The 25,387-nt window shown below is 49.7% G+C and overlaps 1 protein-coding gene across 9 annotated transcripts in view; it reads left to right on the top strand.

Annotated features, from left to right (window-relative positions):
• Positions 1–13,190, top strand: part of LOC311609378 (guanine nucleotide-binding protein subunit beta-like protein 1) — a 63,493-nt gene extending 50,303 nt beyond the window's left edge. For all 9 annotated transcript variants that reach the window (XM_084802450.1, XM_084802458.1, XM_084802452.1 and 6 more), the window contains one exon: positions 12,682–13,190. In XM_084802450.1, the coding sequence (XP_084658576.1) occupies positions 12,682–12,933 (252 nt within the window). In that variant the 3' untranslated portion in view covers positions 12,934–13,190. The remainder of the gene's footprint in view (positions 1–12,681) is intronic.
• The last annotated feature ends 12,197 nt before the right edge of the window (positions 13,191–25,387 follow it).

Here is a 25,387-nt window from a genome sequence, read left to right as displayed (position 1 = left end):
GCTGGGACTTAAGACTTAATTTATGGGCTTGTTCCAGTCCAGAGATGAACTTTTACTCTACTAATGAATTGAAAAGTTAAAGCAGAAGGGAGCTAGGAACTGCAGCCTGGAAATAGTTGGGGTGATGTGGGCAGGGCCTGGCTCAGCACTACACATCAAAGGAGGTGGAGAGCCCCAGCCCCCCTGCTGAGATTGCTTGCCTGCTTTTTTTTGGGGGGGGCATGGTGAGGATGACTCATGACTCCAGTGAAGGCCCAGTGCTGTTTCACCCAGTCAGGTCCAGGGCTGGCCCCAGAGGCCGCAGAGATCCCTCTTCTGTAAAGCCCCGTGCTCTGGGAAGGAGCATCTGATGATTTGCCAAGGCAAGCCATTTGAGCTTATTCCTAACACCTGAGACATGAGATGGCCTCCTGTCCACAGCATCCTTGCTGGTGCCATGGCACCAAAATATGGCCGCCTGCCTTGGCCCAAGCCCCATGGTGGTTCAGACGTGCCTTCCTCACGTCCTCCTGCTAAAGCCTCTGAGGAACCCAAATCAATCTCCCAGCCACCCGGGACGCAGATCCCTGGCTGAGGCGCCCGCAGCCTAGCATGGGTAATCAGAACCAGATGGCGCCGCGCCGAGCATTCCTGGCACCTGAGGTCATGAGTTGTAAGAGCCACTGGTGGCCACACATCCTTCTGGAGGGTCCTGAGCCCAGGCCAGAGCTCAGTCAGGGAGGGGCTGCTATGACCAGCAGGATGCCTGCAGAGGACAACCTACTGCAGAGTGCTCGGGGAACCTCAAGCCTGCCTCCCCGAGGTGGCTCTGCTGCAAGGCATCAAGCCTGAGCCTCAGACAGTGTCAGGTACAGGTGGCACCCAGGCCCTGCTCCTCCCTCCACATGGAGTAGGGCCCATAGCCTTGAAGCAGGGACTGATTTACAGCCAATAGTGTTTTAGGTCTTTAAGTAATAACAAGACTCCCCCACCCTATTGAGCCCTGGGCCAGAACAGCTCAGTGTGCTTGGCAGAAAGTCCCAGCCGTGTGCTCATCTGCAGTCCTGGTGGTGCCACAGCCATGGCCTCCGCAGAGCCTCTAGGGGCAGCAAGTCAGAAACTGCAGGGTCACCTCCATGTGCACCAAGAGTGCTTACGCATACTGAAGCAGCACACAGGGTTTGCAGTGGGGTCGTGGGTGCCGAGCAGCTGCTAGTGAAACAGGATGCTATGTCTTCCATGCCCCTGCTCATCTTTCTCATCCTCAGGAGCACGGCCCCAGGGTGGGCGCCGGCCTTTCCCCAGGTGAGGCTCCTACCTGTTTCCAGGTATGAAGGGGTCAATGTGGACTTACTCCTATCCCAGAGGGCCATGGTTGGTCAGAGTTGGCAGTTTGGCCCGTCTCATATCAAGAACTAGTCGGGAGGCAGGAGAAAGTCAGTGTAAGGACCTGCCCTCTGTCCTTGCATACCTCTTTGCCTCTGAGGAGCACAGTCAGGGCTCTGTTGGACCTCGCCACACACAGTAGCAGGCAGCCAGCTACAGGGTTAGATGTTCCTCTCTTCTCTCTGGGAATCAGCAGTGTTGGTAAGTTCCTGGGACAAGGAGATAACCAGGAAGTATCCCTAGACCCGAGTCGGTTCCAGTGGGGTCCCCTCTCTATCTTGGCCAAGCCAACATTCCCAGGGAGACAAGGATAAAACAGTTCTAATCCAGTCTGCTGCACAGGTTCTCAGCCCCCAGCTTCCCCAGGACCATAGCACTCCAGTCTTAGGAGGAGCAAGTGGATGTGTCTGCAGGCATGGGCGGGCCCCACATGCATGCTCAGGCACACCACACCACAGCATCTGTCCCACACCCTGCCCCGGCACAAGCTCTGAGTTCAGCCTGTGTGTGGAGCCCAGTGAAGACAGAGAACCATGTAGAGGGAGTGTCGGAGGGTGCACGTCAGCTGTCAGATGCTTTGCACACAGAGGACCCACCTGAGCTCATGGACAGTTGAGCTCTGCAGCCCTTGTAACTGCTTGTGTCCACACACCGGCGGGAAGCATTTAGAATCAGAGCTGGGCCTCTGACAAGTGAGGACATAGAAGGTGGACAGAGCATCCAGGACACACACAGGCAGCCTGGCCAAGAGACAAGACGGGTCTGGAAGAGGTGGTCAGTGACCAGAGAGTGTCGGCAGGTCCATGGATGGGAGCCAGGCACTGGAGAGGCATCTGGAAGGGCAGAGGAGGGCATGGCAACAATTGGCCTGGAAAACCGAGTTGCTTTGGCACTGGCTGGGACCCAGACCTGTCACATCTAAGCAGGTCACCTTGGATGGAACTGGGCCAGGAGGCTGTGTTTCCTGTTGTGCTGTGACACACAGGTTCTCATTGGGTGACGTTGGATTGTGAACGTGTGCTAGGTTTTGACAGATGTGTTTCTTGCCTCTTTCTAGCGGACACAGATTTTCTTTCTCTCTATGTATGTACAGATGTGTGTGCATGTGAGCAGAAGCCAGAAGAGGGTATTAGATCCCCAGAGCTGGAGATACAGGCAGTTGGGAGCTGCCTGACATGGGTGCAAGAGTAGTATTTACTCTTAACTGCCGAGCCATCTCTCCAACCCTATGCACTCATCTTTTGAGCCAGAGTCTCTTACTGAGCCCAGAGCTCACCAGTTCACCTAGACTGGCTGCCAGGAAGCCCCCGGGATCCTGTCTCCACCTCCCCAGTACTGGGATTAAAGGCAAGCGCCAATGCACTAGGCTTTTCATGTGGATGCAGTCCAAGCTCAGGTCCCTGCACTTGCTTAGCAGATGCTTTACCAACAAAGACATCTCCACAGCCTTGGATTTTCTTCTTGACTCTTAATTTACTAAATGCAATTGTTGTTTTCCCATTAGTATCAAAGCAACAAAATAAAGCCTACTGCGGGAGTGTGTGCCTGTACTCTCAGCTCCTCAGAAGGCTGAGACTTGAGCTTGGGAATTCAAGACCGTTCTGGCCACGTGGTGAGGCTGCATCTCAGATAACTCGCTGCACCACGGCTGGGTCGGAGCGTGGCTCTGTGGGCTGACTGACACCTGCCCACTCTACTACACGGTTCTTCTGACAGAGTTGAGGGGACAGGAGCTGCAGAGCAACCCCTGCTCTCCTGCTCACTGGCTAAGTCTGGGCTGTTTTACTGCAGGGCGGGGGGCTCCGGTGGGGAGCCTGTGGCCTCTTCCTGCTCAGACACTTGGCCTGAGCTGCTTTCAGTTTGGTCTCTGCATGCTGGGCTTGAGTTAGATGGGGTGGGGGTGGGGGTGTTGGTCATGTTTTTCTAGACTTTTACCTCTAAGTGTGAAAGTCTTTACATACTTGTCTGATGGACATTCTGTAGTTGTTGGTGGCTGGTATGTCACTTACATTCTTCTTCAGTCCTATCCCTGTCATTTCTTCCTCTTCTTACTGTCCATGGGCATACTCAGTCATCCCAACTCATGTTGGGGATGGCACCGTCAGTCCCAGTTTCTCTGTCTGTGTTTCCATAAGGGGACCCTATAGCTGGTTCCCACACTGCTAGATATGCCTCAGTTCTAGGTGGGCCCTGTCTTTCTTTTTTATAAGTTATTTATTTTTATTGTATGTGCAGTAGTGTTTTGCCTGCATGTCTGTCTGTGTGAGGGTGTCAGATCTTGGAGTTACAGACAGTTGTGAGCTGCCATGTGGGTGCTGGGAATTGAACCCGGGTCCTTTGGAAGAGCAGGCAGTGCTTTTAACCACTGAGCCATCTCTCCAGCCCCAACCCTGTCTTATTTGTTCTCTGGCCTCTGAACTGAGCTGATTGGAGTGGTTTGGTTGTTTTTTTTTTTTTTTTTTTTTTTGGTTTTTTTGTTTTGTTTTGTTCCAAATGTTTGATTCCCCACCCCACACTCCAGTTATCTTTTAGATTTCAAATTTTAACTTAATTACATTGTGGTCAGAGAACAAGGTCTGAATGATTTCAGTTCTCTGAAATGCAGAGAGCTGGCCTGTTTGCATCAGTGGGCCACATGTGTGTGAGGAGGAAGTGTCTATACATAGATGCCTGTTCACATAGCACACATATGGCCAAGGCCCTGAGGTATGGGAGACCCTCATGCTGGTCCTTGCCTCTGCCCCTAGTCCAAGTTTTAGGTTTTCTTAATCCTTCCTGGCCCTTCAAGATGTAGGTGTGTCTCTTGTGGAACTAGTTCTTGTCCTACGGTTGCTGCTTCTTCTTTTTCTTTTATATTCTTTTATACATTTTCTTTTATTTTACTTAAAATTTTTTTCCTTGTATTTTTGTTTTGTTTTTCAAGACAGGGTTTCTCTGTGTAGCCTTGGCTGTCCTGGAATGGCTTTGTAGACCAGGCTGGCCTCAAACTCACAGTGGTCTGCCAGCTTCTGCCTCCCGAGTGCTGGGATTAAAGGCGTGTGCCACCACGCCCTGCTTTAAAACATATTTTTATTTTATGTGTGTGGGCATGTGTGTTTCTGTTAGTCAGGTGTGTGCAGTGCCAGCAGAAGGCATCAGATTCCCAGAAACTGCAGTTACAGATGGCTGTCAGCTAACACGTAGGTGATGGGAGTCAAACCTGGGTCCTCTGGAGGAACAGAAAGTGCTCTTAATGCCTGAGCCGTTTCTCCAACCCCCTTACTTTAATTTTTTTGAGACAGTTTCATGCAGCCCAGATTGCCCTCAGTCACGGATGACTGTGAACTCCTGACCCTGGCTCTGTCTCCCAAGTACTAGAGTGATGTATGTGCCACCACAGCAGCCCAGAGGGCTACATTTTGTACAGTGAACAGTATAATCCTAAAAAAAAAATGTAGGGTTTCTTTATATAGTCCTGGCTGTCTTTAAACTCACTGTGTGGGCCAGGCTAGACTCAAACTCACACAGATCTTCCTGCTTCTGCCTCCTGAGTGCTGAGATTAAAGGCATGCGCTTCAAGCCTGGCATGCTGGAACGTTCTTGAACAGTAGCCCTTCTCCTATAAATCAAGGCCATTTTTCAACTCTTTGGTGGGATCTCAAGATGGCAGGTGTGGTGGCCTCTGAGTATGTGTGAGTGGGTTCTGATAGGCCTGTGCTCTAGAAAGGCCTCTGTGGGGCCTGGATCCAACCTGCACGGGCTGTTGTCAGGGCAACCCCCAGCCTAGACATCTCCATAGTGGATCTGCCACACAGGGGTCTTAGACATTATGTCTTTGATCTGCACCACCTTCAGAACCAAGTCTGGTGTCTCACACCTTAACCTCAGCACTGGAAGTGGAGGCGAGACTATCAGGAGGCCAAGCCAGCCTTGGCTACACAGTGAGTTCAAGACCCACCATCCTCAGCCTAAAGCTCTTTTTTTTTATTCCCCTCATATGTCTTCTTAGATCTGTGAATTCTTTAGAAATCTATTAGCTAATCTCCAAATACTTGTTGACTTGATAGGTATCTTTAATCTAGTTAATCCTGTTGTTAGTCTCAGTGTTTATGAACACGTGGCCTCCTTTTGGCCCTGTGTGTAGCACTGTCTATGAGAGCAGACCTCATACACCTGGTGAAGACAGGTGCAGCCCAGCTGTTGGCAATCTTATGTCAGCTTGACGTAGGTCACATGAGCCAGGCTATGGTTCAAATCCTTACTGATTTGGGCTGCAGTCTGGTTTTCTGCCAGTTCCTGGGGAGGGGTCTTAGGACCCTGCCCTATTGCACCCTTTATTTCTGCCAGTGTTGCTTCATGATCTTTGAAGTGCTTTGAGGTCTGTAAGCATTTCAGATACTTGCTTCCTCCTTGCAAAGGGCCTGTTCTTCCTTAGGTTATATGTAGGTATGTATGCGTGTGCCCATGAGTGTGTTTGTGTGCTTGTGTGTGTATGTATGCATATATGCTTGTGTGTTTGTCCTTGTGTGTGTGTATGCTTGCTGTGTGTATGTGCTTATGTGTGTGCGCTTGTGTGTGTATGTGCTTATGTGTGTGCTTGTGTGAGTGTGTTTATGCTTGCTTGTGTGTGTGATTGCTTATATGTGTGTGCCTGTGTGTGTGTGTGTGTGTGTGTGTGTGTGTGTGTGTGTGTACCAGAGCAGGGGAACAAGGAGGGGAAGGAGAGAGAGAGAGCATTGGGATGGAGGTCAGGACTTGCATGTGCTAGGCAAGCACTACCACTGACCTGCACCCAGCCTAGTGTGCCCTCCTTAGTCCCACGGTGCTCTTTGTCCAGAAGCTGGCCTGAGCTAACACTGAACAGCAGCCTGTTTTCTCAGCTTTGCCCTTTGCACAGTACATCTTTTCTATGCTTTTACCTTCAGCCTATTTTTATTGTTGTGTATATGAAAAAAATACCTTTATGAATGACATGTTATTTCTTGCCTTTGTGGGTGGGGCCCAGCTTCTGAAGCAGTTATTTAAAAACTTAAAATCACAATATTTTAAAAAATTTATTATGTATACAGTATTCTGCCTTTAGACCAGAAGAGGTCATCAGGCCACATTATAGATGGTTGTGAGCCACCATGTGGTTGCTGGGAATTGAACTCAGGACCTCTGGAAGAGCAGCCTGTGCTCTTAACCTCTGAGCCATCTCTCCAGCTCCAAAACCACAATATTTTTAACAGATTGACTTTTTACTTTTGTCTGTGTGTTGTGTATGATGCATGCCATGTACACAGGCGCGTGCAGAGGTCAGAGAAGGCACTGGAGCCCCAGCAGCTGGAATTAGCAGGTGGTTGTGAGCCACCATGTGAAAGAGGAGCCGCCAATGTGCACTTCCTGCTAAGCACCCCCTGGCCCAACACACACACACACACATGCAGGCACACACGTGCGCACGCAGAGTGTTTAATATTTATCAGCAACTGCCAGCTCTGACACTTTCCTTGTAGACTCAGGTCTTGTCTAGAGTTCAGCCCCTTTCTCTGGAAGAATACATTATTTATCTATCTGTGTGTTTGTGTGCTGTGCATGTGCACAGGACAGCTTGCAAGAGCAGGTTTTCTCCTACCCTGTGGGTTCCAAGGATCATACTCAGGTTGTCAGCTTGGTAGCATGCACTTTTGCCCTCTGAACCAGATCACCGGTCTAGTTCACTTTTTTTTTTTTTTTGAGACAGGATTTCTCTGTGTAGGCTTGGCTGTCCTGGTCTCACTTTGTAGACCAGGCTAGCCTCAAACTCACAGAGATCCACCTGCCTCTGCCTCCAGAGTGCTAGGATTAAAGATGTGCACTAGTTCAGTTCACTTTTTTATAGAACACTTTCTAATCTGCTATTAGCCCCATCGTGTATATTTATTCTAGCTGGTATTGTCAGCTCTATACTTTCTGTTCTTTTTCTAACTTTTACTCTATACTAATAATTCCTATGTGCTTACTCCACATAATGTTGTAAATATTTGAATAAATTTTTCTTTAGATTTTATGTATGTGTAGTGTGTGTATGTATGCATGTTTGCATGTGTATGAGTGCAGGTATGTGTTCATATATGAGCATGCATATGTGTATGAGGCACTAAGGTTGATGGTGAGTGTCTTCCTTGATAATTTTCCAGTGTGTTTATCAAGACAGTTGCTGTCTTCTGTCTCTGGACCTAGAGCTCACCAGTTCCAGCTAGCCTAGCTCACCAGCTTGCCCAGGATCTGCTCTCTCTGCCTCCTAAATGCTGGGGTTTCAAGTGGCCACTGGACCTTCCTGGGGTTTTCCACGGGTCCTGAAGATCCGAACTGAGGCCTTCACACTCTGTGTCATCGCACAGCCTTTACCTTTCACAGGCATCTTTATTTGCTGTATTCAGTACCTGCACCATCTGGGGATCAGTTTCCATTGGTTGGATTTTCCCTTGATTATGGAGCACCTAGCCCTGCATTCCTGTGTGTCTAATAACGCCTGTGAATGTGCTGGTGATGAAGACAGTGAATCCTCTTATTTTGAGCTGATGAGCGTCTATCTGCCTCTTCTCTAGTGGTGGGTTTACTGGCTGGCTGTTCACTTTGGACTTGTGTGGGTGTGGCGTCATGCTGGGTTGGGGCAGGTTTGTAGAAAAGCCATCCCCACCACCTCCATTGTGGTGGCACTGCAACACCTGCCCCCACCACCACCCCATGCCGACCTTGCCAGGCCTGGCTTCTCGCTTTGGTAGGTGTCTAAAGCAGGCCTCGCTCCTAGGTGATGTGAGGGCTGGGGCTCAGCCAGCCCATCTTTAGCTCTCACTGGTGATATCTCATACCTGTTCCAATTTAAAGCCCTGTGACAGCTTCCCTGGCAGGCCTGTCATCTGCTGTGAACATACATAGCCTAGCTCCCAGGGAACCTGCATCTAGTCCTCAGCCCCACAAAGTCACATCCCGCTCCATCCCGCTCCATCCAGCCACCTCATTCTCACAGATCTCAGCCTTCTAGTTAGTTGCCCCAGATTTTGATCAGTCTCCTCAGCTTAGTATGACTATTATATTCCAGCTTGAGTTTGTCCCCAGGCAGAGAATGCCAGGGCCCCGCCTCTGCCTGCTGCCCAGGGCCCCGCCTCTGCCTGCTGTCCAGGGCCTATCCACAATCACTTTGTGTTTTCTGTTCGCCTTCATGGCTGTTTCCAGCAAAGTGACTAGTTAGTCAACAGACACTGTGTTGTAAGCACTCTATGACAGATGAGCCTCTTTGCTGAACACAGTCACAGCTCTTGAGTGTGACCTGTGCCTTTGATCAGTGCTAGGTACCAAGCTTTATCTTACTGCTTTGGGTTTAGAACGCAAATGGCCCCCTGCTTTTCCCCTCGGGTTCTGGCTTATCTGATGTTTGACACTTTGGAGTCTCCTTTCTACATAGCTCAGATTTAAATTTAACATTGGGTAGAATTTAATCATAAAACCAGAGAATATTTATATTTTTTGTTGCTTCACTGTTATCATATACAGATATTCAAAGCCAAATAACTAGGAAACGAGGCATCTCCCCTCAGTGGGGAGGAGGAGGAAATATGCTGATTTGCCGTCCTTTATGGTGTGAGGTCCTTACAGGGCACAAGTCCTCAGCAGCACCCGTCTTTCTCGTCACCCGCTCATGCTTCTGTTAGTTACATAACTGGTTTCTAGCCATAATCCCCATGTCTTGTGCCTAATCCCATAGGTAAGTAGACTCAGTGCCGTCTGCCAGACCGCTCACTGCAGCTGCCTAGCCACCTCCTGCAAGACTGCAGTTAATCCTCTTGTTCTTCCAGAAGGATTTCGGCAGCAGTATTCTTTCAGCTCTCACATGTTCATAAATGTCTGTCTACTGTTTTCACAGCTGAGTGACAGTTTGGCTGGATATAAAACTCTCGGGCCATAGTCCCCTTCTGCCTGTGTGAGCATTGCTCCACTGTCTGCTGGCGCATACATAGCCCTGGAACTTTCGGGTGACAGCTTCTACAGTGCCCTCATCTTCCATGTGATTGGAGGAGGAGGGACTGGCTATCAGAAGGTCTTTCTAAACTCTTAGCCTTACTGATTTTAGAGCATGTTTTACTATTGAGTGATTTTACAGCCTTTCTTTGGGCTTAGAGTCTAAAACTTTCCTTTCACTACATTGCAGTTGCTCTTCTGTTGCCCTCCATGTTTTCTCTGGTCCATTTCAACTGGTTTGTTATCACTTGGTTTATTTTTTAATCTTGCTGCCCTCCCACACCCCATCTTACTTCATTCAAGATCTCCATTGGTGTCCTGGAGAGATGGCTCAGTGGTTAATAATAGCACTGCTCTTCCAGAGGTCCCGAGTTCAATTCCCAGCAATCACATGGTGGCTCACAGCCATCTATAATGAGATCTGGCATGCAGGTGTACATGCAGGCAGAATACTGTATAACTAATAATCTTTTTAAAGAATATTTATTTATTTATTTTTACCACAAATATATTGTATTAATTTATTCATATTACATCTCAGTGGTTATCCCATCCCATGTATCCTCCCATTCCTCCCTCCCTCCCATTTTCCCCTTATTCCCCTCCCCTATGACTGTGACTGAGGGGGACCTCCTTCCCCTGTATATGCTCATAGGGTATCAAGTCTCTTCTTGGTAGCCTGCTATCCTTCATCTGAGTGCCACCAGGCCTCCCCATCCAGGGGACATGGTCAAATATGGGGCACCAGAGTTTATATGAAAGTCAGACCCCACTCTCCACTCAACTGTGGAGAATGTCCTGTCCATTGGCTAGATCTGGGTAGGGGTTCGAAGTTTACTGCATATATTGTCTTTGGCTGGTGCCATAGTTTGAGCAGAACACCTGGACCCAGATCCACTTGTCATAATGTTCTTCTTGTAGGTTTCTAGGACCCTCTGGGTCCTTCTATTTCCCCATTCTCCCATGCTTCTCTCACCTAGACCCAATAGGATGTCCTCCCCTCTGTCCCACTTTCCTGATAAGTGAAGACTTTCATGGGACATGCCCCTTGGGCTAGTGTCCAGATATAAGTGAGTATGTACCATTTGACCCTTTCTGCTTCTGGGCGAACTCACTCACTATGATCATTTCTAGCTCATTCCATTTGTCCACAAATTTCAGGAATTCCTTGTTTTTAATAGCTGTATAAATAATAATCTTTAAAAAAAAAATAAGCTCGGCATTGGTGCACATTCTCTTCACTTATTTCTTCCTCCTTCCCAAACCCTGCCAAGTCCCACACTGATTGGCTGCTTGACTTCCTGATAACCCACTTTATCACATTGTGCTTTGTTAATTTGTAGCTAAATTGCTGGGTGCCCATTTCTATTGGCTCCCATGGATGCTGCCACTCATTTTTCCTACTTCTTTCTTTATTTTTCCTTGTATCTGTTTTTCTCTTCTTTTCTATTTTTTTTTCTTTCCTTGAGACAGGCTTTTTCTGTGTAGCCTTGGCTGTCCTGTACTCACTTTGTAGACCAGACTGGCCTTGAACTCACAGGGATCCTCCTGCCTCTGCTTCCCAAGTACTGGCATTAAAGGTATGTGCCACCACACCCAACTCTATTTTTTCTTTTTTAAGATTTATTTATTTATTTATTGTGTATAAAGCATTCTGCCTGCATGTGTACCTGCCCACCAGAAGAGGGCATCAGATCACATTATAGATGGTTGTGAGCCACATGTGGTTGCTGGGAATTGAACTCAGGACCTCTGGAAAAGCAGACAATGCTCTTAACCTCTGAGCCATCTCTCTAGCCCTTTTCTTTCTTTCTTTCTTTCTTTCTTTCTTTCTTTCTTTCTTTCTTAAGCAGAATCTCATTTATGTAGTTCTATCTGGCCTGGAATCTCTATGTAGATCAGCCTGGCTTCAAACTCACAGAGACCGCCTGTCCCTTTTCTCCAGAGTGCTAGGATTAAAGGCATGGCCTCCGTGTCACCTTTGTGGAGGCACCTCATTGTTGGCAAAGGGTGATGCAGCCCTACTAGAAGGCACTGAAGACAAAGAGGACTAACATGAAGCTTATGGCTCAGGGGCAGGCCACTCACAGGAACAGAGATGTCAGGTGGCCGGACACAGGGCAGGCCTGTGTAACCAAAGGAGCAGTGTTCATTGCTGGAACAGAGACCCTGAGACAGGGCGGCTTTATAAAGGCTCAAGTTTAGCTCAAGTTCTGGAGTTCTAAAGTTTGGGTGACTGTACCGGTCTTTCATTTGGCAAGGGCACAGTGGTGAATGACACTGCAGAGACTGTATAGAGCAGTAGGCCATACTGACAGACAGAAATCCAGAGAAATGGGGGTCCCATAGCCAGTGAGGAACATACCTGTGATTTCTCCTGCCTCCTCCAGTGCCATCTCCCCCACTCTGTACTTATCCCATTTGCTATTACAACAAAATGCCTAAGACTGACTGCTAAGACTGGGTAGTGTATAAAGGATAGGAGTTTAGGGCCAGAGAAATGACTCAGTGGTTAGGAGAACTGGCTGTTCTTGGAAGGACCAGGGTTCAGTTCCCAGCACCCACATGGCAGCTGTTTGTGCTGTCTGTGCCCTCTGTGGGTGCTGCATGCACATAGTGCCCAGACACATGTGCAGACAAAACACTCAACACACACACACACACACAAAAATGAATACAATTTTATTTTAAAATAGGGGATTATTTGGCTAGTGGTGCAGAAATCCAGGAAGCGCAAAGCCTGCATCTGCTGAGTGCCAGTCTCTGCATGGAGACTATCCCAGACAAGACAGGACAGGCTGCCTGCTCAGATCTCCTCTTGTAGAAAGCCACTGATAGGCCCCGTGATTTCACATAGCCCTGCCAAATACCCACCTTAGCTAGCATTAATAGGTGAATTTGAGAATCAGGTTTCTGACTGTGAACTCCTGGGGGCACATTCAGGCACGGCACCCTGTCCTTCTCTGGCTGCCCCAAACCCCTCCCTCGTCTCTGGGTCTCATTCGCCTCTTGGTGTTATTTTTCGTGAATTTACATCCCCCACATGCCACAAGCCTCAGTGGAGGTTCTCCAGGAGAGACACTGACTGAAAACCCAGGGCCTGGCCTCCCAGGTTCCTCCAGGGCCGGAGTTGTCCAAGCAGCCTGAGGGGAAGCACAGCACAGCCTTATAGCCTTGCGTGCCTGAGGAAGCCCCCACTATGACCATGCCTGGAGGAGGAGGCCAGAAGGACAGGACAAGAACGTGTAGCTGTCACAGAGCCTGTGGCAGAGTGGGGACAGGATGGGGGTGTTTGGCTACAGATTAGAGCAGACCCAAAAGCAGCCTAATTATTCTTGCTCTGCCTGCTTATAGGTGTACAAGACTCATGAGCTCACCAATCCTGGAATTGCTGAAGTCTCCATCCGGCCAGACCGTAAGATCTTAGCCACAGCAGGCTGGGACCATCGCATCCGTGTGTTTCACTGGAGGACGATGAAGCCACTGGCTGTTCTGGATTTCCACAGTGCTTCTGTGTACTGCGTGGCCTTTGCCGCTGATGGCTTGCTTGCTGCAGGGTCCAAGGACCAACGTATCAGCATCTGGTCACTCTACCCCTGCCCATGACCTAGCTATAGAACACTGTTGTCTTACTTCAGCCTTGACGCAGCCCTGTGGAAGGTCCTCAAGGCCCTCTGAGGACAGCGAATTGTGGCCAAAGGTCCTGGAATCCACTTTCTTCATGAGGTTCCCTGTTCCTTTGTGACCTGTCATTCAGATGATAAACACCTGGCACTTGTAGCTTGATAAGAGGCACAGCTTAGGCCTGGTAGTGTGGCCAGCCTAAACGTATTTGACAATAAATTTTCCATTGCCAGCCTGAAGGTGGGTCAAGGTGGGAACTTTCCGTGAAGATGTCCCCGTGTTTTCCCCTTAGGGTCAGAGCATCCAGATCCCCTGACAGGCCTGTCACCAGTCTTACTTTTAAGCAGGTAGTTCTGGGTGCAGGTACTCAGGGCTTGGCCTCGGGTGGCTGTATAATCCCACAGTGGCTGGCTGCCACATCCCTTGGCTCTTTGCCCCAAAAATGTTCAGGGATTCCTGACATCCAGGGTTGAGGTCAGGATGAGGAAAACGGAGGCAGGAGAGGATTAATGGGATGACCAAGGTGGTCAGAGGAGGGGGAGCTTGTGGAATGCAGCATAGTCCAGCTAGAAGACCAGGAAAGGAGGCACTAGCCTGTGACAGGGCAAGGTAAGAAGGACAGCCTGTCTCCCAGGGAACTGCAGGAGGCAAAGGGAAGCAGCTGACCATGGGCCAGGGCCTCCGCAATACGCAGGGCACAAGCATAGCCATGAGGTACGTGGAGCAACAAGGCCTTGAGTCAGGAGTCAGCGCCTAAAGCCTCTTTCAGCATGTGGCCGACCAGTGGTAAGCAGCCTCTGAGGTAGTGTTGACTGGGGGGCTGGGCTGTGAGGTGAGGCTGCAACTAAAAAGTGTGAACCGCAGACCTTTCCTCTCCCATCATTGCCCCGAAGAGCCGGAGCGCCCCCAAGTGCTGCCCCTCCGGGCCTCTGGTCCACAGTAAACACTACACGTAGCCTGCTGAGGCTGAATGTTTCTGTGCTGAAAGTGTCATACAACCACAGGCTAGCCCGGTGTCCCCAAGCCGGGGAGCACATGTGGGAGGCCGGGAAAGGAGTTTGTGGTTCAGGTGAAATATGTGCAGTAAGAACTATCTTGCTGTCACAGCTCCAGGGCCAGAGAAAGCTCGGTTAGATTGGCAGCAAGTTAGTTAAACACAGTCCAAAAGGCGTTCGTACATGGGAAGCTGAGAAGCCATTTGGAGGAGGAAGGGATCCAGTGGTTAGGAGGTGGGAGTGTGGCCTGCTGCAAGTGGGTTGCGAGGATGCTCCTCCTGCCTTACAATGAGGGAGGCAGTTGCCAGGGGAGCCCAGAACCCTCAGAGGGCTTCATGGTTGCTCCTGTCTATACACCTGTGTAAGAAACAGCTCAGTGGTGAGCAGGTGTGTGTGCACACACACACACCCACACACCCCCACCACACACACACACACAAGGCCTGGCTCCAACTAAAGCCCTTGTTACCATAGCAGCCAGCTTGGAATCTGTAAATGGAGTGGGGGTTACTCCGTGTGGATAGAGGTGGCACTGTGTCTCCACGGACAGGCGGGAAGGAAGCCACCCTCAGCAGACTCTGACCCGACGAGCTCTATGACAACCTGGCTTTTCTGGAGTCCTTTGAGTTGAGCCAACTTGGTGCACGTAGGCAGAAGCGTGGAGACCTAGGCCCAGGTCACCCGAGCAGCCCTTGGTCACAGGCACAGGCTTCTTCATTCCCTTTGAGGGAAGTCTCTGCTAGAGTACCAGTCTCCGCTCATCCTCCCAGAATCCCCCAGGGGACTTGCCACCCACTGTCCTGTTTGTACTACCCTGTTCTAACACCAACTCCCTGAGAAGTAGACGCTGTAGCTAAAGTCAAAACAAGGCCTCACGCTTCCCAAGGTAAAGGTTGGGGGTGCCCTGGCCTCCCACTCTACCCTCTTACAGAATTTCTGAAGGAGGGGAGAAAAAAGAAGAAAGGGAAAATTATGGGGAAATAGAGAGGCGACATCAGAGTTTCCTGTCTGCCTTGGGCAGGGATAAACAGGAATGTGCTTGTTACATTTCGAAAGTGGCTGTCCCACATCCGCTCCTGTGTCTGAGCACTCGGTCCCCAGGTGGTGGCACTAGTTTGGAAGGCTGTGGAACCTTTTGGTGGGAGAGTCTCTGGAAGAAGCAGGTTGCTGGGAGCGGGCCTTGAGGCGGTGTCTAGGTCTCTGGCCTTCCTCACTAGGTGACCAGCTACCTCACATGGTTGCAGCCTGCCGTGGTGAACTGTGTGCCCTCAAACTGTCAGCCAGAATAAACATTTTCTACCTCACGTTGCTTCTGTTGAGATAATTTGGTCGCAGTGATGAAAAGCAACCAACCCAGCAGCCCTCCATCCCCAAGGCAGGAGCAAAGAATCAGAAAGTCACAGCTGCCCCTTTACAGGAACATGGGTTTAGTCACTGCGCATCACAGGCCACCACCTCAGCAGCTCCCTTAAGGGAAGTGACAGTGGAGCTGAAACTTGGGACAGAGGCAGGTGCAGGTACACGTCCGAGTTCCAGGCCAGCTAGGGCTGTGTTGAAAGACCCTGTCAAAGAAAATTAGGATGCTTGGGGGCAGGATGCTTGCAACAGAATTGGTGAGCCCATCCAAGAGTGGCAAAGATAGCCCAGTTTTTGTCGGTGCCCAAACCCTGTCGTGGTACCCAAGCAGCACAAGGCAGCGTGGTCCTGTTTACCAACACTTTTGGAGATGATGTCAAGCCTGTGTAGATCCCTATGGCTGTTGCCGGGAAGCCTCATTTCACACAAGCTCTGCCAAACCGTCCCTAACCCCTTCCTTGTCACACACCTGGAGGTGGTGGCCACTGCGCACCTACCCATAGGTTTGCTGGGCCCCTTCTATCCATAGACTGGTGGTTATACAGCTGTTTCCTCCAAAGTAGGACACACTCTCCTGCCTCATAGGACTCAACCTGGACGTTCTCAAGGCTCTTCCCCCAAATTGCAAATGGTAATGACAGTTACTAGGGAGGGAACTAGCCCGTGGACTGCTTACATATTGAACGGGGAGCTCCAGGGACGCAGCTTGTGTGAGATCCCCGGGAGTGCCATGGGTGATCTCAGCTGCCTTTGAGCCACCTGTGTCCCAGATAAGCGCATTGCTTCACTAAGCTAGAATTGGTGACTTTTTTTTTTTTTTTTTGGTCATCTGTGGCTTATCTGGGGTGGTCTTCGTTTCCCCAGGAAGACATACAATAGAGGGAATCAGACATGGAAGAACCGCAGCACCTGTGTCTGTCTGCACACGTCAGTACATGCTTTGCGTGATGGGTGCTGTGTGGATCCAATCCTCTGGCTTCCCAGTGTCCAAATGCCTCTTCTGGCAACTTGAGCTGTTGTCTTTCTTCTATTTCTTTCTTTCTTTCTTTCTTTCTTTCTTTCTTTCTTTCTTTCTTTCTTTCTTTCTTTCTTTCTTTCTTTCTTTTTTGAGACAGGGTTTCTCTGTGTAGCCTTGGCCATCCTGGACTCGCTTTGTAGACCAGGCTGGCCTCGAACTCACAGCGATCCGCCTGCCTCTGCCTCCCGAGTGCTGGGATTAAAGGCGTGCACCACCACGCCCGGCTTCTTTCTTCTATTTCTTCTGGGAATCATCTTAAGTTGCACTAACCACATTGGCTAAACTGTGAGGCCTCCATGAAAGTTGTCCATTCCTGAGTAAGCAGCAGCTTCCTGTCAGCTGCAGGAAAGATGTCACACAGAAAGGAAGTGCCGCCCAGAAGCAGCACCTGAGGTTCAATGCACACACTGCGCATGTTCCCAGAACAAGCCCTGGGGACTGCAGCTCCTGGTGGCTGTGGCATAGCTCCAGACCAGTAGTCAAGGGCACTCATACCCTTAGATGTTTCTCAGGGCAGCTGGCTGGTCACCTGAGAGATGCAGGTCCCACTCACTGCCTCTCCGGTGGCTATCCACACAGCCTTTTACGTCACAGGAGGCCACTCACTGCCAAAGAAAATTAGTGCTGGAAATAGTGGCAGGTGTTTCTTGTGCTCAGGGCTGACTCTGGGTCGGTGTATTTAGCCTTAACATCCTTTCTGTCTTGTTTTTCAATGAAGCCCAGGTGGCCATGGATCTCTGTCCCTCTGTCTCTGCCTCCTGAGTGGACGGGATTGTCCGTGTCTGCCTCCATGCCCAACTGTCACACTGTTCTTATTAGACGTTTCCTTGAGTCAGGAACACAAGCTCAAGGTCTTTGTCCTCAACTTGCTGCAAAGAGCCGCAGTTAGCATCCTCTCCTGCTCCTGCCAGACTTTGTGGCTGCAGAGCAGGGCTCTTAACTCAAGGGGCTGCCCAGAGGCCCTTCCCGTGCTGCACAGGGCAACCTGAAGGGTGTCTACTTGGTAACTTTGGTAGCTCAGCCTAAGGGTTGTGTGCAGCCGTGGAGCCTGTGAGCTCCACCGGAGAGACCCAGCAGCTCTGTTTAGCCAAAGACTCACGAGACTCAAGCTCTGGCTTCACGGCATGGCCACCTGCAAAGATGCTGTCTTTGGACCTCTATATGCCCACTCTCTTCCTGACTCATACTACTCTTGTGAGGCAGCAGCAACTGTCATCTGCTGCGGGTAAATAGCACCTACTTAGCCTGTGCTGCTTGCTGGGCCTCTCCAGGACAAGTGACCCTGGGGGCACCTGTCTCTGATGTCCGGACATCAGACTTGTCCATCTCAGGACAAGTGAGATGGCTCAGCAGTTGAGAGCACTGGCTGCTCTTCCAATGGACCTGGGTTCAATTCCCAGCACCCACATGACAGCTCACAACTGTCTATAACTCCAAGATCTGACACCCCCACATACACATACATGCAGGCAAAACACAGATGCACATAAAATAAAGATAAATAAAAATTTAAAAATAGAATAAAATAAAAACCCTTTCCTCCCCCAAGTGGTCATGGTGTTTTAGCTGAGCAATGCAAACTCTAAGATGGTTGGGATCACAGGTAGTCTGGAACTCTGGCATCTGGATTCAGCCCTGGACGCTGAAGGGTCATCAGCTCCCGTGAGATCATCCAAGGAGGATTCCCAGCACAGCACTCGGAGAAGCCACTGCTGTTGCCCAGGGCTGGCTGTGCTGACATGTGGGGCATGTCTCTCCACTTCACAGGAGTGAATGGTGTTCACTGAGGTGTTTCTCACCTGTGTCTGCCAAGAAGCCACAGAACTCCCACTGCACAAAAGGACTGTTTGCACAAAGAGGAAAACATCCCTTCGGGGCTCTTTAGAAATGCTTGATTCTCAACTAGGTATAACTTCATGTGGAACCCCAGGGTGGCAGACAGGGTGGCAAGCTAGCATCAATGATGCCATTAGACCTGAACTTGCTGTGCGCCTGCGCCTCGTGCAGACAAGGTGTGGAACCGCCAGCCCCACCAGTTTTGGGAAAGGCATGTTGCTGCAGGGTCTGCCAGCCCCGCCTTTGCTGTGAGGCCTCAGCCTGCAGCCCCCTCCCCCTCTCCCTCCCCCATAGGTGTTGGTTGTAACAGTTGCCTGAGGAAGTCTCAGGCAGCTTGGCAGATGAGCTCTCCTAGCATTGTGTTGGCTCCCTAGGGTCAGCATGCTATTCTCTGGCGTTCAGGGAGGCCCATGAGCCAGACGGGAAGGCAGTGTCTGGACAGGATGGAGAGATGGGGAGTGCAGACAGATAGTTCACCTGGTAGAGACTGGTGGACTCCATAGAGAAAATTCCTCAGCTCTGCTCAGGGAACATGTGGACCGCGAGCAGTGGCTAACAGTATCAGTCTTACTCCATTAGGAAGTAAAGGTGGGGGGATCACACATTTGAGGTGAGCCTGGCCTATGCAGCCAAGATGGTTCTGGAGAGAAGGGAGGGAGGGAAGGAGAGAGAGAGCGGGGAGCGAGCGCCAGGTATAGTGGTACACGCCTTTAATCCTAGCACTCTAGAGGCAAGTGGATCTCTGCGAAGGCAACCCTGTCTACACAGTGAGTTTCAGGCCAGCCAGGGTTATATAGTAAGACCCTGTTTCCCCAAAAAGTAAAGTTAAAAACGGGAACTAACTGGACTGCTTTTGCCAGGTGTGGTGGTACATCTGTGGGCCTGTGCTTCAATAGAAGGAAATTAAAGCTAAGGATTAAAACAAGCAGGCTGCTTTCACGGTCCACCAGGAAGGGGCTTTGGGAGCAGTGGCATGCCCGCACTCTGCTGCCCCCTGTGCACTGTCCACAGCTGTCCCACATGTGCTGCCCACAGCTGCCTCATGATGTCTAGTCAGGATGACGGAGCCCAGAGCCACATCACGTATATACAGAGAAAGTATATCAGCCTTCACTTTATTTTGTTTTTGTTGTTGATTTTTTAGATTTTGGTTTTTATTTGTTTGTTTGTTTTGTTTTGTGTGCTTGTTTTTTTGGTTTTTTGTTGTTGTTGTTGTTTTGTTTTGTTTTGTTTTGTTTTTGAGACCAGGTTTTTCTGTGTAGCCTTGGCTGTCCTGGAACTCTCTTTGTAGACCAGGATGGCCTTAAGCCCACAGAGATATCTGCCTGCCTCTACCTCCTGAGTGCTGGGATTAAAGGTGTGTGCCACTTACACATGGCCGGCCTTCACTTTAAAAGATAACCACTCCACTGCGTGCAGATGTAGGGGCCTGGTTACTGCTCCCATCCATGCCCCTCGTCACAGCACCAAGGCAGCTCTAGGGCTTCTGCATAGAAGGGGCCTCCGCACAGGCTGTCCAGACAGCAGATGGACACACAAGGAACTCTTCCACTTAAATGGGAAAATCTGACCGGAAGGAGGACCCTGGAGCATTTGCCCAGGGCACAGGCTAGGGGTGTTGCATCCAGACTCTGTAACCACCAACAATTGCGGAATTGGGTCACTTGTCTTCCCCCTGTCACTGTTGCTGGATATAAACTGGTGGGTGTAACAGCTGCCTGTTCACCTGTAGACGGTAGCCAGGGGTCTAAGAGGAGCTTAGGGTTTCTCTCTGTCACACAGTAGTCATGTGACTGGAGCATTTACTCTTCCTTCTTAACCTCCACCTTCTTCATTTATTGAGGCTGGTGACAGGACAATTGCACAAATGCCTTTCGCAGTGGAATGGTCTCAGGGGAGTTAAACTTCTTATGTGGAGTCCCCAAGAGCACATCCAACAAGCCAGGAGTGTGTTTCAGGACAGGCCGAGCTATGTAGGATTCTTGTCTTCATCAGTGTTCTCTTGCTGTGAAGAAACACTATGACCATGGCAACTCTTGTAAAAGAAAGCATTCAGTGGGAGCCTTGCTTACAGTTTCGGTAGCTTACTTCATTATTGTCGTCACACACACACACACACACACACACACACACACACACACACACACGGGGGGGGGGGGGGGGGACGGGGGACGACGACCAGGTGTGGGTTTTTGAAACCTTAAAGCCCACCTCTACTGAAACATCTCCTCCAACAAGGCCACACCTCCTAATCCTTCTAATCCTTTCAAACAGTTTCACTTGCTGGTGACTTAAGCATTCAAATATACAAGCCTATGGGGTCCCTTCTCACTCAAACCACCACACTCCACTCCCTGGGTCCCATAGGCTTGTAGCCACATCATAATGCAAAAAAAAAAAATGCATTAATTCAGTTCAACTTCAAAAGTCCCCATAGTCTATCACAGTCAACACTGTTCCAACATCCAAAGTCTCTTCTCATAGCAATCTGTGGCCCATGTAAAAATAAAAAAGGAGATCGCATACTTCCAACATACACTGGCACAGAATATACATTACCATTCTAAAAGGAAGAAAAGGGAGCATAGCAAGGAAATACTAGACCAAAGCAAGATTAAAACCCAGCAGGGCTAACTCCAAACTCTGCATCTCTGTTTCTGATGTCAAAGTGTTCTTCAGAACTCTAACTCTTTTCAGCTTTGTTTACTGAAGCTCATCTCCCTCCCTCTCTCTCTCTCTCTCTCTCTCTCTCTCTCTCTCTCTCTCCACCCCCACCCTCAACTGTTCCACACCCTGGTAGCAACTTTCCTTGGCAGGTGTCCCATGATTTTGGCATCTCCAGCAACTTGGGGTCTCTGACACAATCCAGGCCTCACCTTCACAGCTTCACACCACAACCCCTCTGGGCCTCCATGCAGGGACACCCCTGCCACATGCCTGGCCTCAGTGGCTTTCCTTAGTCATGGAGACAGATTCCACAACCCCTTTCTTGTATCCTTGACTCTAAAGTCAGAACCACATGGCTGAACCCACATAGTTCTGTGGTTTGATGGGGCTAGAAATTGGTCCCCTTGTCCAACAATACATTCGCAAAATCTTTTCATTGTGCATAGTTTCCTGCACTGTTTAGGTTTTTTTCTTTTTAATTCCTTCTCACAAGCTGGAAGCTTGGCTTGGTGGGGTCTCACCCTGAGGACACACTCTCTTTCTTCCATTTAGCATCAGGCTTTTCTTTAAACTTTTTATCTCCTTGAGCAAAACACTGGACTCCAACAAAATACACCCTGGTTCTCCTTTTCTCCCTGAACTGTACATTTTGAATTTTTCTTTGTCCAGATTGCTCCTTTTCATTATAGATCTACATAAGGGTGGACACTAATAACCGCACAATAGAGTCAATCCTAGGCTGTCTTGAAATCTCCTCTGCCAAAGCCGTGAGTCTGAAACTCTAATTTAGCCTCAGGCAGATTATAGGGCAAGGGCAAATAGCAGCCATGCTCTTTGCCAAAATATCACGAGAATGGTCTCTAGGCCGCTTACTAATATTCTAATATTCTTCCCTCTGAAACGTCTTGAGCTGGGCCATTATGCTCGTTATGTTTCAGCACCACTGTCATCCATGCTCCCACTAGTCCGGCCCCGTAAGCCTCACTTACAGTCCTTCAACTGCTTTCCTAATCCAGAGTCCCAAAGTCAACCTTCTGGCAACAAGCAGCGTGGTCCAGCCTGTCACAGCAACACCCCACTCCTGGTACCGACTTCTGTCTTAGTCAATGTTCAATTGCTATGAAGAGACGCCATGACCAAGGCAACCCTCTTAAAAGAAAAGTATTACTTGTGGACTTGCTCATAGTTTAGAGGCTGGCAGGAAGCATGGTGCTGAAGCAGTAGTTAAGAACTACATCTTGAGCCACAGGCAGAGAGAGACACCGACAGAAAGTGAAAACTTCAAAGACCACCACTAGGGACCACCACACCTCCTTTTAAAAAAGGTTTATTTATTTATTTAATGTATATGAGTGTTCTATGTGCATGTCAGAAGAGGGTATCAGACACATTACAGATGGTTGTGATCCACCATGTGGTTGCCAGGAATTGAACTCAGGACCTCTGGAAAAGCAGACAGTGTTCTTAACTGCTGAGCCATCTCTCCAGCCCCGAGGCCATGCCTCTTAATCCTTCTAAACCTTTCAAACAGTTCCACTCCCTGATGACCTCATATATTCAAATATATGAGCCTATGGGACCACTCTCATTCAAACCACACAATACTGTCTTAAAAATCAATGGTAGCAGCTGGGCATGGTGGCGCATGCCTTTAATCCCAGCACTTGGGAGGCAGAGGCAGGCGGCTCTCTGTGAGTTCAAGGCCATCCTGGTCTACATATGGACTTCTGGACTAATCAGGTTTACAAAGAAAAACCTGCCTCAAGAAGAAACAAAGCACAAGTCATATTCATTTGCTGTAATGTTTTCTGGGAGTGAGGCTGAGGCAAAAGACTCTCAAGTTTGGAGCCATCCAGCCTCTGTGGTTAACACCCTATAACATACATTCTTACCACACGTCTCAGGGACTTACTCTCAAATGACGTGTCTCCCCTAAGACATCAGAGGCATCTTCGGATCTGATTTGCTCACTGTGGTTTTGCCTCATGTTTGCAGATGGTTGCTTGTCTGGGTGCTTTTGTTTGCTGCTTGGTCGGCAGGTTTTTCTGCAGTGTGGGATCAAACTCGGGCATCCCTCCTGATCACGGCCCTGGCCGCTCAGCTCAGCTGCAGCCTTTTGCTAGTGTTTTAGTCATTCTGTGTATGTGCTTCAATGTCCACAGTTTGTTTTTACATCAGAGTTCTTAGATGCGAACACTCCGCTGAGTCAGGCCCAGGCTTCAGAGATTGCTGCTAACTGTGCAACATGCGAATTCTGAACCCTGGGCATTCATTGAGTGTCTATCTGGCACGGTGTGAATAAGATGTCACCCATAGTCTTTGGTAGTTGAATACTGGTCCCCAGATTGTGGCAGTGTTGTGTGGCCTTGCAGAAGGAAGTCTGCCGCTGGGGCCAGGCTTTGAGGCTGTGTGCCCAGTTCACTGCTTCCTGCTTACGGCTTGAGATTTGAGCTCCCAGCTGTTTCTGCCACCCATGTCCGTCATCCGCTGGCACATTTCCCTGCCGTGACAGACTCTTACCCCTCTGGAACGAGAAGCCAAACAAACCTCTCCTTCTATAAGTTGCTTGCTCATAGTGTGTTACCACAGCAACAGAAAGTAACCAATACGCTAGCTTTTTGGTTTTGAACCTTTTTAACATAAATCAAAGCAAAAGGGAAAACATGGGTCCTGTACCCCTTACCTAATCTTCAGTGTTAAAGACTTCACTCATAGTTCCCTTTCTGTCCCTTGTCCTTGTAGCTCTGCAGGCCCTGGGGTATTGAAAGATTGGCACTTGGTAGAAGTCTTGCACAGCATTCATGAGGCCTTGGGTTTGATCCTTAACACAAGACATCAGGTGTCTTCCGAGGCCACTTCCCGCCTTATGTTTTGAGCAGGGTCTTTCACTGAGTCACGGGCTCAGTCAAGCCATCCATCCAGTGTCCCAGGGCTCTTCCTGTCTCCACCTCATTGGTGCTGGGGTCCAGGCCTGTGCCACTGCACCCAGCTTTCCACCTGGGTTCTGGAGATCAAACGCATATCTGTGCAGCAATTGCCCCAGTTTTGACAAGGTTTTAACAACAGTTCCATTACCTAACAAGGTTCTTCCACCCTGTCCTGACTGGCCTTTCCCATGCCTGCAGCCCTTGGCATAAGCTGATCGTCGCCATGGCTTGGCCCTTTCTACGTGGCGTTTAAGTGGAGTCCTGCAGCACAGAGCCACCCAGGCCTGGTTTCCTTTACTCAACACCATGGCCGGAGCCTCCTGGGATTGCCTATGTCAGCACTCCCGTCCTTTTCATTGCTGGGTTGTTCTCGCTGGCACAGTCACCACGCTGCTGCCATGGCACACCTTGGTTTCACCCCTGGGTCAGACAGGAGCGGCTGTGGCTGTTGGCCACACATCTCTGGATCTCTTTCCTTCCTCTTTGTAGACATATTTGCTCCAAGCCTCACCCGGCCCACTGGGTCACCTGCCGTGCAGTATGCCAGCCGGCCCTAGACTCCACCATCTGATCTCAGCCAAATGTGGCCCTTAGATGTGGGAGAATCATGGCTCCCTACACCTATCTCCTACCCACTTCTCCGTCCTCCCAGCCCACAGTGCCTAGCTACCTGTAAACATTACCTCTCTCCTCGGGGACACATGTAGCTTCTCAGGACAGAAGCTGTGACTCCTGACATTATCATTACTGTGAAAGGCAGCATGTTCTACACTTTTGCCTGCTGGGGCCGACTGGGCCCACCCAGAGCAAGGAGTGTCACTTATCCCCTAGGGTCAGGATCCTGCACTGACTATGATGCTCGATGCTGTACAAGGAAACCAATAGCAGAGACACTACTAAGCCACACATGGCCAGAGCTGATGTCTGTATGAGAGTTTTGCCTGCATGTATGTATACACACCTCTCACAGAGGTCAGAAGAGAACCTCAGATCCCTTGGGACTGGAATTACAGATAGTTGGGAGGCACCATGTGGGTGTTGGAAATCAACCTGGGTCCTTTGGGAGAGTCCCCAGTGCCCCTAACCCCTGAGCCATCTCTCCAGACCTCAGATTGCCTCATTCATATACATGATATCACAGAGCACTTGTCTAATCACTGGCCTATTTGCTCAACAAACTGTCAAGCTGCATCTGTGTTGTAGCAGGTGTCAGGGTTCCCTTCCTTTTGAAGGCCAGGTAATATTCCGTTGTATGGATGAACACAGTGAGTGTCTCTATCCATCTACCAAGGGCACGTTGGTTGCTCATAATGCAACTATGACATGGGTGTAAGCGTACCCGGTGGAGCCCCTCTTTCAACAGTTTTGAGGGTGCCCCAAGGAGTGGAACTGCTAGATCACATGAGAGAAGCATATTGAATCTATACCCTTCCCCCTAGTTGCTCTATTGAGTCCCTGGGCTTATGCACGGAGAACTGCGTTTTCTGGGCTCCCTCATCTCCAGTTCTTTACTTACTGATTTTTTTTGAGACAGGGTCCCATTATTTAGCCCACGTTGGCCTCAGACTCGTGTTGCTCCTGCCACAGCCCCTCAAGAGTTGGAATTACATGTGTGAGCCACCACAGCTGGTTTTTTT

This window comes from Acomys minous, assembly GCF_964271855.1.
Source record: "Acomys minous genome assembly, chromosome: 11".
In the NCBI taxonomy this organism is placed as follows: domain Eukaryota; kingdom Metazoa; phylum Chordata; class Mammalia; order Rodentia; family Muridae; genus Acomys; species Acomys minous.
This window is presented reverse-complemented; position numbering and strand designations above follow the sequence as displayed.